At 43.4% G+C, this 15,668-nt stretch overlaps 1 protein-coding gene across 12 annotated transcripts in view; it reads right to left on the bottom strand.

The window, feature by feature from the left end:
* LOC144500442 (uncharacterized) overlaps positions 1–15,668 on the bottom strand; it is a 256,651-nt gene that overhangs the window by 79,639 nt on the left and 161,344 nt on the right. For all 12 annotated transcript variants that reach the window (XR_013498975.1, XM_078223362.1, XM_078223364.1 and 9 more), the window contains one exon: positions 970–1,094. Coding sequence is in view for 11 of the 12 variants with exons in the window: in XM_078223362.1 (XP_078079488.1) it covers positions 970–1,094 (125 nt within the window). In the remaining variant the exon portion in view is untranslated. The remainder of the gene's footprint in view (positions 1–969; positions 1,095–15,668) is intronic.

Below are 15,668 nucleotides of genomic sequence, written 5' to 3'. Positions count from 1 at the left end.
AAATGAGAAGTGTGCGTTCAGACGACCTTTAAAAATGAACACTAATTTAAAGATTGACAGTAATCTGCTCAAATACGCCGCACTGATCTGATTCTGTCACTTACTGCTTTCCACATAGGGGAGGCGATGGCCTAGTGGTATTATTGCCAGACAATTAATCCAGAAACTCAGCTAATGTTCCGGGGATCTGGGTTCGAATCCCGCCACAGAAGATGGTGGACTTTGAATTCAATAAAAACATCTGGAATTAAGAATCTATTGATGGCCATGAAACCATTGTCGATTGTCAGGAAAAACCCATCTGGTTCACCAATGTCTTTTAGGGAAGGAAATCCTTACCCGGTTTGGCCTATATGTGACTCCAGAGCCACAGCAATGTGGTTGACTCTCAACTGCCTTCCAAGGGCAACTAGGAATGGGCAATAAATGCTGGCCAGCCAGCAACACCCATGTCCCATGAATGAATAAAATAACCAAATATGTAAATGCAGTCATTTTTTAAAAAAAATACAAACTCTCAAAATCTCAGCTGCAGAGCAAAGCTATCATTGCAATTTGTGAAAGCACTTGGTACAGCTTTTAGAGCTAACTGTCTCAGAAAAGGAGGAGTCTTATTGTGGAAACAAGGCCATCATGGCATGGGCTGCAACAATGAATTCACTTTTCAGGTGATAAACATGTAGCCGCCAACGAAACACAACTAAAATCAAAAGGTCCTGTTTATTTCTTTCAAACCCTCTATAAGCCATTGTATATTTTCATTTGGTTCTATATATCTTGATATCTGCTCTTCATTCTGGAATGGCGGGGCACATGAATTATACAGCAAGTCACACTAACGATAGGAAGCGCCAAGTGCCACATTTGAAAATTTCCACCTTTCGCATGCACTGCTCTTTGCTTTTGTGTCGCCACTTTATCAGTCTGACCTTCAGCCCACCCCCATTAATCATTTTTAGCTTTCTTTACCTGGCTGTTCTGAAGGCAGCTGTTCCTGGCTTTCCTTCTCAGTGGCAGGAGGAGAGATCTGCGGAGGGACTTTGACAGGTGTTGTCTCTTCAGGTGTCTCGAACGCTCCCTCTGAGTCTGAGCTCCTAAAGCAAAATGAACACATTCCGTAAGAAGTGAATTCAATCCCGCTGAGATTCTAACCCCACTCACTCTGATCCTCTTATGCCACCAATAACACCAAACGCACTTGCCTAGCTCCAGTTATTTTCTGCATGAACTGGAGACTATAGTCTCCTCCACCACACACAGCAGACCACGTCCATCGAACCCATTGTACTGGAGACAGGATATGCCACGGGCTAAAAGCCATTTCTTTCCTAATTCTACCTATCAGAAATGCTGTAGTCAGGTTCAAAGCAGAAGGGAAATTGCTGTCCAGTTGAGTGAATGTAAGTCACTGCAGGCAGGGCATCCTTTATGCTTCCAGCAGCGGACGTTCTTTCACAAGCTCCTTGTATGGCATAAAGTAGCTGCCTGTACACTCGATTCCATCAATCGTTCTCCATTCACAGCGTGAACCAACTGCTGGCAGGGCATAGGCTGGTGCAGAAGGACTCCAGTGTTGCATCTGACAGCACCATTCCTTTGATTGACCAGAATCTATTCTGTTATTTTCACTGAATTTCAATCAGATGTCAAACCCCATTCTCGCTTTAACAGCGCCACTGCCTGGAGCCTACCACTAGCGTGGAGGTATTCTATTAGCAGAAACACGTACACATGCAAAGAGATCCCTTTATCACTGCACCAGCACAACCCCTTCACTCTATTGTACTAAACCTCTGTTATTGAGTGCTTTAATGGTTCTGCTTCTAGCATAAGAAAAATATGATAAATTAACTCTTCACTCTCAATGAGCTTCTCTTGGCAGCAAACGATTGCGTATCTGATCAAAACAGCAGGAAATGGTGATGGAGAAAGTGGTGTATACATTTCAGTTGTTGGCAATAAGTCATTATTTATGGCAGCTGTAAAATGATAACAGAAGGTGATTGGCAAGATAGTGGGCACCAGGATGTGTCAGTCAAGTATTCCCCTAGACACAGGGCATATCATTTTTCATCAGTGACTACCAATTTTGCTCAACATTTTGATACATCAGGGTTTCACATTAAAATACAAGATAGGATAGGAACAGGTTTAGACCATTCAGCCCCTCTATCAGATCAATGTTGTCTAATAAGCTCAGCACATGTGGCAAATCACCCCGTTCATTTTTAGAGCCACACAGTATTGAGTTGTGTTAAAGTTACAGTATTGGGTACCACTCTCCAGACCACTATTTGTTATTGATTCTTAATTGAGCAAGGACAAATCAGTAACATTGCTGTTGGCCAGGGGTCACATATCGGTCAGACCGCAACTATGCTCATCAAAATCTGGTTCAGTTGTCAGGTATCTGGCCACCTGGAAGCTGAAGGAACACTTGCTAAATGGAGCAAGAAAAATAATCGACCTTCTCTGTTCTCTCAGAGTGCTTAGAAACGACGATACTTTTACATCTGTGCGACCACAACGAAATGCTGTGAAAGCAGGAGCAGCCTTCAAATAGATAGCAGTTTGATTCCTCTCATACTTTTCTTGGGGAATTTAGCGACACAGTAGATGCTAACCAAAAAACTGGGTTTCGTTTCGTTGGTAGCAAAAGCATTTGAGGTGCATGAGTGACAGACAGTGATGCATGGTCGCCAATGAGGGTTGAAAAGTGCAACTGTGGCAAGCTGTGGCATAGCAGTAACATCTAATGTGTTCAACCTTGATCTTAATCTGTTGAAATAATCAATTGAGATAAATAAGGCACTATTGGCAGAAAAGGAGAATGTGTAGGACATTGACTATGAGTCAGAAGTCTATTAAATGTCCAGATGTGTTTGGAAATAGCAGGTGACAGAGTAAAGCAAGGCACGAGTCAGAAAGCAGAAGAGGTTTGTTAATTCTTTTCTCTCTAACAAATGATGAATTTATTAATATTGCACAGATTTTGTATTACATGGTGAACATGGTGACCTGGTTGCCACAAGTTTGGTGGGCATCAAAGTCCTTTTGGGTAGCAAAGAGTTAGATGATGATTGATCAGTATCTTAACTCCATATATCTTAATACCCTTCCCGAACAAAATTCAGAATTTTCTGTACATTTTTCCCAATTTGAAATCTCGCCCCCGCATCCACGATAGGCTCAGCTGAGAGCCAGGCCATGAATAATCCTTGCACATCTCCAGGGAGTGAGTCTATTCTAAATCAGAGCCCCTCCATTTGGAAAAGTTCTCGCATAAATCTGGGAATACATCCACCTCCGGCTTCCTTCCTTCCCAAGGATAAATGAAGGTACTTGGAGATTTGGGAGCCTCACCGCTTCTTCAATACTCAAGTCATAATGGCAACTCTCCAAAAATTTAACTCCATAATGTGGTAACTATGATTTTTAAAGCTTGCCACAGTTTAGTCAATTATGAGAGTAAGAATTATATTTTCCTCTCCGTCACTGCGTGATTTGGTGGAGGGTGGGGAGGAAATGTCGTGTGGGAGTGGCGGGGGGATCAAATCCAGCCAAATCAAATTAGAGATTCCGTGATCAGATGCTTCTTGTATAATGTGCGCCCTTGTAAGTCTCCCATTTGATGTTGAAATGCAAAGCAGTTGTGATCGCATTAATCTGTTCATTAGCCTGTTGTTTAATCAAATTTCCCAGCAATCTTTTAACTGCATCCAAAATCTGCTATCACTTAGTTTGTGTTCAGTGTGTGCAGTGTCACTTTAGATTTGAGAAAGCCATTTGGGATCAAGGCAAACAACAGGAGGAGCCCCAAACCATGTTGTTTCAGCTTATTACACAGTCCTCCTTCCCAGTGAAATTGTATTCGCTTTTCTTGTAAATTACAGAAAGCCTGTGGATGTGGGAAAACACTACAGGCTTGAGAAATGGCGATCCAAGATTCACAGGAAATAAACATGCATTTCTTCTGTTACCATACTGTTCAGCAAAATACAAACACATGTTTCTGCAGCAAAGGGATTAGAAACAAACACTCCAGCTTTAAACCATCAATGACCACCACTGTTACAACAATGAGAAGATTCTGTACACATGCACCATTTCTTAAAACAAAAAGACTCGGCCAAATTCAGTGATGTTAGTTGAGTAAAGTTTATGCATTTGAAAATGAACCCTGAATGACTAAACTTGGGTCACTATTGCACCAAGTACTGCAATGTTTATGTGAACACTCAGGGTGGGATTTTGGACTGTTTGAAGGGCAGGTTTGAGGGAAGGCATTTGCTGAGCCCCCCCACCCCGAGGGTTGGCATGTAGGCTTCCAGATGCAAGATGCCTTTGGGAGCTGGAAAACACAACCTGCCCGGACTTCTTAAATGGCCACTTAAAGTCATGATGAGCTCATTGTCAGCTAGTTCAGAAGAGAAACTTGGATTTGAGCTTTTTTATGGGCGGGGTTTGACGCATCGTCAGAACCACAGCATGGAAGAGGATGGGGGAGGGGGGGGGGGCGTGGCATTAAGAGGAACAATTCACAACAGCAGGAGAGAATCATAAGATACTTATGAAGAGGAAGGCTGTGAGATGGTCCTCACCATGTTAGCAGCAGAAATGAGGCAGAATTATTAACAGTGGCAAGTTGCCAAGGTGCACTGGAGTGATGAGATTCAGTACAGACCAAAATGAAAACACAACATTCTGGTAACATGCTGGCAACTCTATTAGCATCTGTAAAAATAATGAGCAGACGCATGGTGATACAGTTGTTAGCGCTGCTGCCCCACAGTGCCAGGGACCCGGGTTCAATTCCCGGCTTGGGTCACTGTCAGTGTGAAGTTTGCACATTCTCCCCATGTCTGCGTGGGTTTCCTCCAGCTGCTCCGGTTTCCTCCCACAGTCTGAAAGACGTGCTGGTTAGGTGGATTGACCTGGACAGGAGCCAGAATGCAGCAACTAGGGGAATTGTTACAGAAATGTAAGCTTTAGTTACTGTTAGAACGGACAAGATCTGCACAAGAGATGTTAATCTGCCTTTTCTCTTTGTGGATATTTATGGACCTACTGCCTATTTGTTACACAAGGACACCACCCCCCCGCCACTGCCCAGTTTCTGCTTACATGTAGTGGATGAACAAATAGTTGCCACCGTGATGGCAGCCACTCACCCATTAAACGGGCTCACTTCTGGCATGGCCCCACCTCCTCCCCCCATACACCACATCTAATTTGGTGACAGACGTGATTTCCAGCTAGTTAAGCACTTTGCATACCACAACAGCACATTGAGCATTTCCACATCAGTGGGGTGGGGTTCACACCCTAGAAACAATCGCAACATCAGGGTCCTGTCCCAGGGTGGATAGGGAGCAGCTGTCTTCCTTAGTTGAAGGGTCAGTCACGAGTGGACACATGTTCAAGGTGAGGGGCAGGAGGTTTAAGGGGGGGGGGGGGATGTGAGGACCTCAGTTCACTCAGACGGTGGAGAAGGTCTGGAATGCACTGCCTGGGAAAGTTGTGGAGGGGAGTTGCCTCACATACTTTAAAAAGTATCTGGATGAGCACTTGGCACATTATAAATGTTGTCAATTGTCGCTAAAACCCACTAATGTCCTTTAGAGAAGGAAATCTGCCGTCCTTACATGGTCTGGCCTACATGTGACTCCAGATCCACCCAGCAATGTGGTTGACTCTCAACTGCCCTCTGAACAAGGGCAACTAGGGATGGGCAATAAATGCTGGCCAGCCAGTGACACCTATGTCCCACAAATGAATAAAAAAAACCATTCAAGACTATTGACCAAGTGCTGGTAAACAGGATGAGGTGGGAGGTCAGGTGTTTCTCATGTGTTGGGGCAGACCCAAAGGGCCGAAGCGCCTCTTTTGCACTGTGTGATTCTGTGATACTGTGGAATGGAAGTTCCACCCATCGCTGCAGTCACACTGTCAGTGTACATTACTGTCAATTTGGGGAGTTCAAAACATCTGATCACTAATTTCATTCACTGGAAAGCAGTGACAGCAGCATTTCACTGTGGTGAAATCTGAGGTACTGGGAAAAGAATTGACAAGACACTCCTTCATGTGTTCAACCTTTCCCTCCAAAAAAATACTTTACACATAAAATATCTAAAAGAACAATCCAAAACATTTCAAAATGCTCATTGCGGAAAAGGGCAATAATATTCAACTTTTCTTCACAGAGCATATCGCACTCTGAAGTGCCCCAATACAATTCATAGAATTAAAGAATCCCTACAGTGCAGAAGGAGGCCATTCAGCCCATCAAATCTACAGCGCTTCTTCGACAGAGGATTCCACCCAGGTACTTCCCGTAACCTCATGTATTTACCCTGCCAATCCACCTAATTGCACATCTTAGGATGTAATATCATATACATCCAATGTCTGGAATACAGCCCAGGGAGTGCTCACAGTTCCCAGCCCCTCAGTGCGCAATGGCTGAAAAGCCTTAGGTTGATTGCCCCAAGCTTTAGTGCCTCCCTCAACATGTACTCCTGCACCTTGAAACGTGCCAGTCTGCAACACTTGGTCGGGGACCACTCTTTGCACTGGAAGACCAGCAGGTTTCGAGCAGACCAAAGAGCATCTTTCACGGAGATGAAGTTCCTACATCTGCAGTTGATACTTGTCTTGATGTGTGTCCCTGGGGACAGCCCGGAGAGCTAACTGTACAGAGAGCTGCCTGCTTTCTGTAAAACAACGTGTGGTATACTACACCACAAGTACAAGACTACTCTTTTCCATTAAGCTCACTATCACATCAAAAACACCAGTGTAATACCAATGGTATGCTGCAAAAGATTGTGGCATGCTAATGTCAAACATGCAGGGCATCAGAGTTCAGTACTGGGTTAAAATTGCAATGGTTGCACACAGTTGAAAACATCACAGCAAGAAATATGTTAGTTAAACTGGCAACCTGGATAGTAGAGTACCCACTGTTTTGTTTAATTTGTTCATGGGATGTGGGCGTCACTGGCTGGGCCAACATTGGCCATCCCTAATTATCATTGAACGGAGAGGCTTGCTCAGCCAATTCAGAGGGCATTTAGGAGTCAACCACATTGCTGTGGGTCTGGAGTCACATGTAGACCAGACCCGGTAAGGATGGAGAATTCCTTCCCTGAAGGACATTAGTAAACCAGAAGGGTTTTTACGATGATCAACAATGGTTTCATGGTCAGTTTTTCTTTTTACATTGAATTCAAATTGCACCATCTGGTGGGTTTCGAACTCAGGTCCCCAGAGCATTAACCTAGGTCTCTGGATTACTAGCCCAGTGATAATACCATTGCACCACCACCTCCCCTTAATAGCAGCTGTCTAAAATGCAAGCTCTTGAATGTGGTTATGATATATATTACAGTTTGGCCAATTGTAGAGGTAAGAGTTTTATTGTCTTCATCATCCATGCACAGTTTAGGGGTCCGAACATTTGAGTGCTCGAGTCAAGCCAAATCCGAGTGACCAGAGAGTTTGTGCCCCCAAATTTGTGATCAGACATTCTTGTATAATGTTCAGTTTTCCCCTGTAAATTTGCGATTTCCTTTTTACATATTGACAAAAGTGGAAGCAATATAATCATATTACTCCCGCCCCAGTGGAATAAAATTTCACAGCAATCTTGGACCTGCATCCATTGGCTTTTTATCATTTGACCTATGCTCAGAATAATTGTAGATAAACAAATTATGCTGAATTATCAATTACCATTTGCTGAACAGAAGCAGAGTAAGGGAAATGTTTTGATTACATTGCACTGGAGAATTGATGGAAATTTTGCTGCTCTAACTTTGAAGATCATGTCATCTAATATAATGCCTCATTAATATACATAAACTTACAAAAGGCCTTCAGTAAGGTACCGTGCATTGGACTCATGATTAAAGGTCAAAGCATGCGGAATCAGGGGACAGACAAGTAGCAGAATTTTTGGCAAACTGGCTACGAAACAGAGAGACTGGCGATGAAAGATAAATACTCGGGTGGGATAAAAAGTGTTTCACAGGAATTGGCTCTGAGCCATAATATTTTACCTTTTAAGTAAAGGATTTTAACTTGGAGTCAGAAGCATGGACACAAAATTTACGGTGGCACCAAATTGGGCGTCATACTTGGGCGGCACGGTAGCACAGTGGTTAGCACTGCTGCTTCACAGCTCCAGGGTTCGATTCCCGGCTCGGGTCACTGTCTGTGTGGAGTTTGCACATTCTCCTCGTGTCTGCGTGGGTTTACTCCGGGTGCTCTGGTTTCCTCCCACAGTCCAAAGATGTGCGGGTTAGGTTGATTGGCCAGGTTAAAAATTGCCCCTTAGAGTCCTGGGATGCGTAGGTTAGAGGGATTAGCGGGTAAAATATGCGGGGGTAGGGCCTGGGTGGGATCGTGGTCGGTGCAGACTCGATGGGCCGAATGGCCTCCTTCTGCACTGTAGGGTTTCTATGATTTCTATGATACTTAACACTGGGGAAGAAAATGGCAAACTACAAGAGGACATTAATAAGTTTGCAGAGTGGGAGTGTAAAGATGGAAAATTTATTTCAATACACATGGGTGAGGTTGCGCATTTTAGAGGGAGGAATCCCTTGAAAACGAAGTCTAAATGGGGGTAGAGGTGCAAAGGGATATACTAAATGTAGCAGGTTAACAAAACTATAAACTATGTAAATAGAGATTGAGGTTCATTCCTCAAGGAATAGAATTCAAAAGCATTGAAGTTATGTTGAACTTGCACAGGCTTTGAATAAACCTACATTTGGAGTACTGCACACAATTCTGGTCTCCATAATAAAAAAAAGGCTACAGAGGTACTGGAAAAAGCTAAAGAAATGGATTTACAAAGATGATAGCAGAACTGAGAGAGCACATTGATCAGAAATTACTAAACAGGCTGGAACACCTTTCTCTTAAAAAGAGAAGGCTGGGAAGTTACCTGGTAGAGGTCCTTACAATTATGTAAAGGGGTTGAATAAGCTAGATGCAGATAAATTGTTTCAATTTATGGAGCAGTTCAGAACTATGGGTCTCAAAAGAAGACAAATCACTTATATATCCAGTGAGGAATTCAGAAAAAACTTCTTTACTCAGTGAGTAGCAAGAATGTTGAACCAGCGAGTGCATGGAGTGGCTGAGATGAATAGCATATTTCAGGGAAAGACAGACAATTCCTTGAGGGAGAAAGGAATATCTGTTGATGGGGTGAGATGAAGCAAGGTGGGAGGAGGCTGATGTGGAGCATCACCACCAGCACAGACTAATTAGAGCAAATTATCTGATTCTGTAGCAGGTGGTATGGATATTGGGATGGGGCAATTTTAAAGCTGAATATTATCTGGTAGGATTTCAGGAATTAAGGATGAGCAGATTCATTCTCCATTCAATTTCTCACTATTATTCCAGAAGGCTAGAAGGTTTGAAATCTTTTTGTCTACACAATAAACCATCTCCTGAAACCCTTTTCCTCAACTGCTCCCTGTTCACCTCCAACATTAGGTACAAAGCTTGCATGTATTTTTCCTTTTTTAAGACTGGGACTATATCTGTTTCTGTGACTACATTCCTTTCCTATCAACTCATCCTAACTCCAATCCTATCACTTTGAACTGTTCATCCCATTTTTTCCATCCAAAAACCCATCCACTTTTTGTTCCCTGGATCCCCATCCTCATTCAATTATCATTCATTCAACTACAATGTCTCACCTCCGTGCTTGCTCGCATTGCAAATGGCTCCCTGTCTTCAGGCACAACTTCCTCCCTTTACAGACAGCCATCATCTTCCTCTCTTCTAATATCTCACCTATCTTCTGCAACAGCTAACCCACCTCTAACCTGCCTTTTCTATTCATGTTCCTGATATTGGTTATCTGCTCCTAACTCCATTCCCATCAACGCTTTAAGTCCCTATCCTTTCATAGAATCCTTACAACGCAGAAGGAGTCCATCAGCCCATTGAGACTGCGCCGACAACAATCACACCCTGTGAGTCCACTTTATACTAAGGGGCAAGTTTTTATGGCCAATCAACCCAACCCGCACGTCTTTGGACTGAGAGAGGAAACCGGAGTAGCCGGAGGAAACCCACGCAGACACGGGGAGAATCTGAAAACTCCACTCAGACACAGTCACCCAAGGCCGGAATTGAACCCAGGTCACTGGTACTGTGAGGCAGCAATGCCAACCACTGTGCCACCATGCTGCTTCAGTCCTGCTTCCACTCTGCACAAAACTCTAAAGTCAGCATAGCGAAAGTCATGAATGACATTTCCTGTGACCGTGATAGTAACACATTATCTCTCCTCATCTTCCCCGTTTCCCCAACTGTGTCTGATGCAGTCCACCATACAATCTACCACCATCTCGCCTCGGTTATTCAGCTAGATGTCTATCCATGTAATATGCCTGAGAACCTAAAAAGATAACGGGCATTTGAAATTTTAAAATCAGTGAAGACCATGAAGGTTGAAAGTTTCTGCCAAGATCTCAGTTCATGGGTTTTCTGGGGCAGCACCATGGCACACTGTGGTTAGCACTGCTGCCTCACAGTGCCAGGGACCTGGGTTCAATTCTGATCTTGGGTGACTATGCGGAGCTTGCACGTTCTCCCAGTGTCTGCGTGGGTTTCCTCTGGGTGCTTCGGTTTCCTCCCACACTCCAAAGATGGGCGGGTTAAATTGTTCCTTAGTGTCAAGGGGACTGACAGGGTAAATATGTCGGATTATGGGGATAAGACCTGGGTACGTTTGCTGTTGGTGCAGGCTCGATGGGCTGACTAGCCCTTTTCTGCACTGTGGGGATTCTATTCCATGATTCTTGCGATAAGCTGTTATGTAACGACAGTAGCGGTGCCCCATTGACCACACAAATCAACCTTCCTTTCATGAATAATCTCCATATGTCTTTATTTGCATTTCCATGAGGTTGGCAAGTCTGTCAGCTATTGTTACCCTGGAGTCACTTCAACTGAAATGGAGAGAGGAGAGCAAGGAACATGGACAACCTATCCTGACAAGATGGACTCCAAGGAGGTCAGGTGATCTTTTGTGTTTTATGGAAAAAAAAACAAGGACTGATTCATGTCCCAGCCGTCTCTGCAAAGTCATTGAAAATGCAACCAACCTTCCCCAGGTTCTGAGGGCTGCCCCTCTCCATTTTAATTGTGACTCAGAGTAACAATACCCAACATGGTGCCTTGCCACGAATCTCCTTTTCAAGCATAAAACCCACAAGAACTTATCCATTTTCCCTTTAATTAAAAAAAGCAGGTTCAGTGAGGGAACCGGGAGGTCATGGACACCAGTGGTCCTTTTACCTTTCAACTCTGTTCGACGTGAACCTCCCAAGCCATTTTCAGCGGCAATGTTAGAAAATAAATAAGGTCAATGTGTCAATATCACTGCCATTTCCACCTCCTCAAACCCTTCCTCACTCCAGCCTCAAACTCACTTGGGGCCATCAGATGTTGCTGGGGCATCAACTGGTTGCCACAGTTTCCTCGTCCTATCCTGATGAGGCCAAGGAGGAAAGCTCAATTTGCTAGGCTCGCTCACTAATTTGGTGCTATCCAATTCCTCGGCCAGAGCTGGCTGAACCAGGATCACCACACATAGAATGACAATGTTCAATTTTGCAGATACCAGCGGCAGTAAACAATGTTCTTGGTCCCCCTGTTCCAATGTATTGTATTTTGGCAACTCTAGTTAAAGCAACTGGTCTCAACAATTTTTAAACAAATCATCTTACTCAGTACCAACATGTCACATTCTGAATATTCTAATTATACATTTTTTAAAACTGGACAAAAAGGCTGGAAAATATGGCCACCAAGGTCACCTGACTTATTTTATGGATTAGAACCACTCCCTGGTCTCAAGGGGGAATCAAGGAACTCTCCAGACTGGGAGGAAAAACACGGCAGAAAGAAGGGCAAAAGAAAGAACTTTATGTAGTACCCTGCACAATGTCAGGACATCCCAAAATGCTTTACAGCCAGTGAAGTGGTGTAATATGCCTTTAAGAGTTAGCAGCACACCATCACTTTAAGGGAAGTGTGTCATGTGATCCAGCCTCAGTTTCACCTTGGCCTTGAGCAGAACATAGCACACACAGCTCTGATATCCTCAAGCTTTCTATCCATGTATATATGTTCACATGTGCCTGTTCTTAATAAATAAACCAAAATGTTTCCACAATCCCTTATGAGTGATTGATGCCTTTATAACATGATAACACACACAACATGGTGTGTAGCAGTGGTACCTTCTAAACGATGTACTGCTAAGCCTGGCAGCAAGATTCATTCCAGGTACAACACAGTGAACAGTTTTAGATCATACTACCAGACATGGGATGGACTCTCGATGTTTTGGTCAGGTGGCAATGAAGCTGCAGTGTGAGAGAGTGTTGAATCCGCAGTGTGGTGACTGCACAGAAAGGCTTTGAAGACACAGTGTTGAGATAGTGCTCAAATATAGGGCTAGTCAGCAGTCAAATCCCTCGTGGTAAGTGGGCTGGCACATCGAGAGGGCCAGCACTGGATTAGCTCAGACAGGAAAAGTGAGTGGCAAGGGGATGGGCCAGCTTCGTAGCGAGTGAAGGGGAGTCAAACATAAAAACAAAATCGAGTCAGAGATGGTTGTGTTTAAAATAGAGAGCATGTGAAAATGGCTACGACACTCATCCCAGGTACCAAAGGAGAAGGTAGGTCAAAGGGACATTGTCAAAATGTTCACAAAGTTCCCCACTTTGAAATTGGACCCAGCGTGACCCAATATCCAAATTCAAAATGTTTAAACAATGAACAGTATCCTGAATCAGAAAAGCAAATCATAACAATTCACTTAGCAATGAAGGTCCACACAAACTGAACACATCAGGATTAACAGCAGAAGAGTTAAAGATTCGCCATAAGATATGGACTACATTGGAAAACCGATTCAGGATCAAGTGACCCATTTCTGTATTCATCAACTAAAGTTCATGTCATTTCAACAATAGTCTACAGAATGCATAGACCACATTGTCAGCAGATGTACAATAAAGCGTATGTACTGTGATTTTTCAAATGCAGAGCTAGATGACAGAATTGTTAAGTGGTGGTAACATCCACTCCCATGGAAGCATTCCACAAAGATCTGTTCCAAAAGCCCAAAACGTATAGCATTGAAAGAATTATTCAAAAACTATGATGCAATCCCCGCAGGTCCTAAATGCAACCCCAGTTGTTGACACACTTACTAGAACAGCTAAACCCAACAGAAATGTTGATTGTGTGGCCTTCTATATACACCAAGGAAGCACCAAGCAATTCTGAAAGGCGTGTGGCAGAAAGGGCCATTGGCAGTGCATTCGAGAGAAGGCTTATGCAGCTACAAAAAGTTGGGCACTGATTCACACCAATCTCACACAACAGGTACTTTCAAGTAATAAGAATGACCATCCATTATCCCATTAGGTGAGGCAATTGACAAACCAGAAAATGACGGCAATGTGCACAAAGAGACAATGAGCAGTGAATATATTTCACATCGTCAATGTCATGGAAAACACAGATGCTGCCACCATTTGGAGTGCTTGCCAAGATTCAAATTATCTGTCTGAAGAAAGTTGGTAACTTCTCCTTATTGGAGAATAACAGGGGGTTGGGAGGGGAGGGAGCGGGGGAGGTGTGTGTCAACATGCTGCCTCTGTGAATTGTCAGACATGTATCCACAGACATGGAAGGTCACGGTGAAACCTACTACTGTACAACTTTCAGTGTACAACACTTCACTAATTCTATGTGCAAGATCCATAGTCCTGGAGTGCCACAGATGTTCTACATTGTGGAGACTAAAGGCCCGACAATCTTAGTTGTTCTGGCACGCGGTGAAATTGCACTGGTGACAATCCATGGAATTAGTTAGACCCCCATACAGCAGATCGACATCAGAAACTACTCCCATCATCTCCGTGCATGTCACAGTATCAAAATATTAAGAATGTTTCAACGGAATTGGCAGTTTCATGGGAGATGAAATGTTAAGCTTCCAGGAGAATGCAAGTCCGATAATTGATCTGGTACATTTTGCGCAACACAAACATCAGCAGCTACAAGAAGAAAAAGTGAAAGATTCTGCACAAAAACTCTGGAAAAACATCAAAGCATGGCCTAATTCAGTTAAGTATTTTGGCCTTACTTGATGAGCTAGGCATCTTCAGGGGAGTAATTTTTAAAGGAAGGCAAGTCATCATACCAGAATCTTTGTGACCTGATATTTTTCGACAACTTCATCACTCACACATGGGCATAGATTAGACAAGAATATTCATAAGAGAGACAGTAAAGACAGTCCATTGGCTGAGTATGAACAATGACATTGAAGTCATCATCAAGAAGTATAAGGCATGTCAAGAGCATATGCCAAGTCAGCACAAAGCCACATTGATTCCACATGAAGTTCCCACCCATCCTTGGTCCAAAATCACATCTGACCTCTTTCATGACCATGGCACTGACTTCATCATCATCATCAACTACTTTACCAAGCACTTTATTCAACAATTGCATATTATGTCCAGGACAAATGTTGCACACATTCCAAGTGTCATTTTCAGTTTATTTGGTGTACCTAGAGAGATTATTACAGAAAACGTCCACAATGCATAGGTAAGCCATTTCAGGACTGGTGTGAAGAGTGGAATATCAATCACACTACTTCTTCTCCTCATTATCCTAGGTCCAATGACCTAGCTGAACAAGTGAATCATAGTGAAATCTGTATTTCTCAGATGTAGACAGACCAAACAAGTTCTACACATTGTGTGGGGGAGTATCTTTAAAAAAAAGGGGAATGTTGTAATATGCCTTTAAGGGAGAGCAACACACCATCACTTTAAGGGAAGTGCGTCACATGATCCAGCCTCTGTTTCATTTCATCTGGAGCAGAACACAGATACACACAGCCCTGCAGCTGATGTCCTCGAGCTTTCTATCCATGTATGCAATATTTCCACGTGCGTGTTCTTAATAAATGAACCCACAATGTCTTTATCCAATCCCTTACAAGCGATTGATGCCTTTATATCATAACACACATGACATGAAGTATTTTATGTCGTGTAGTCCGTGTTGTTGGCATGAAATGCATTAGCCAATTTTGGCCAGGACATTGGGAGAAATCCCTGTTCTATCCGCGAGGCGCTTTAATAAATCATCACTACAACGTCCCCTCAAAAGAAGAAAATTGCTAAGAAAGGTGCGAGTTCTCCTGAACCCAATCAGTCTGACCGCAATCAGCAAGAATAATAAAGCCAACTCAAAATATGCTGGGCAGCCTCTCTAAAAAGCTTCATTTTTTGAAATTAGATGGTAGGGTCATTCGCAATTTAAATCCACTCTTAACGGTGACAAGCATCATTTGAAAAAGATAGATTACTAAAGCTACGCCTGGATCTCTGCCAACTCCTCCATCTTTAGACCCGAGTAATCAAGCAGACTGGATGTAGCGGAGCTCGACCAACCTGCAGGCTGCCCCGTTTCCTAGGGAAACAGTGTTGGCACAATGGTGACTTCAGTAGAAGTTAATTGGTAATGTTTGACTATACCTGGAGGAGGAAATAGCCCAGGGACAAATCCTGCAGACTCCTTATCCTCCCTCCTGACTG

This window comes from Mustelus asterias, chromosome 11 (assembly GCF_964213995.1).
Source record: "Mustelus asterias chromosome 11, sMusAst1.hap1.1, whole genome shotgun sequence".
In the NCBI taxonomy this organism is placed as follows: Eukaryota; Metazoa; Chordata; class Chondrichthyes; order Carcharhiniformes; family Triakidae; genus Mustelus; species Mustelus asterias.
Note: the sequence above shows the minus strand (reverse complement) of the source record. Positions and strands in the feature narration are given on the sequence as shown.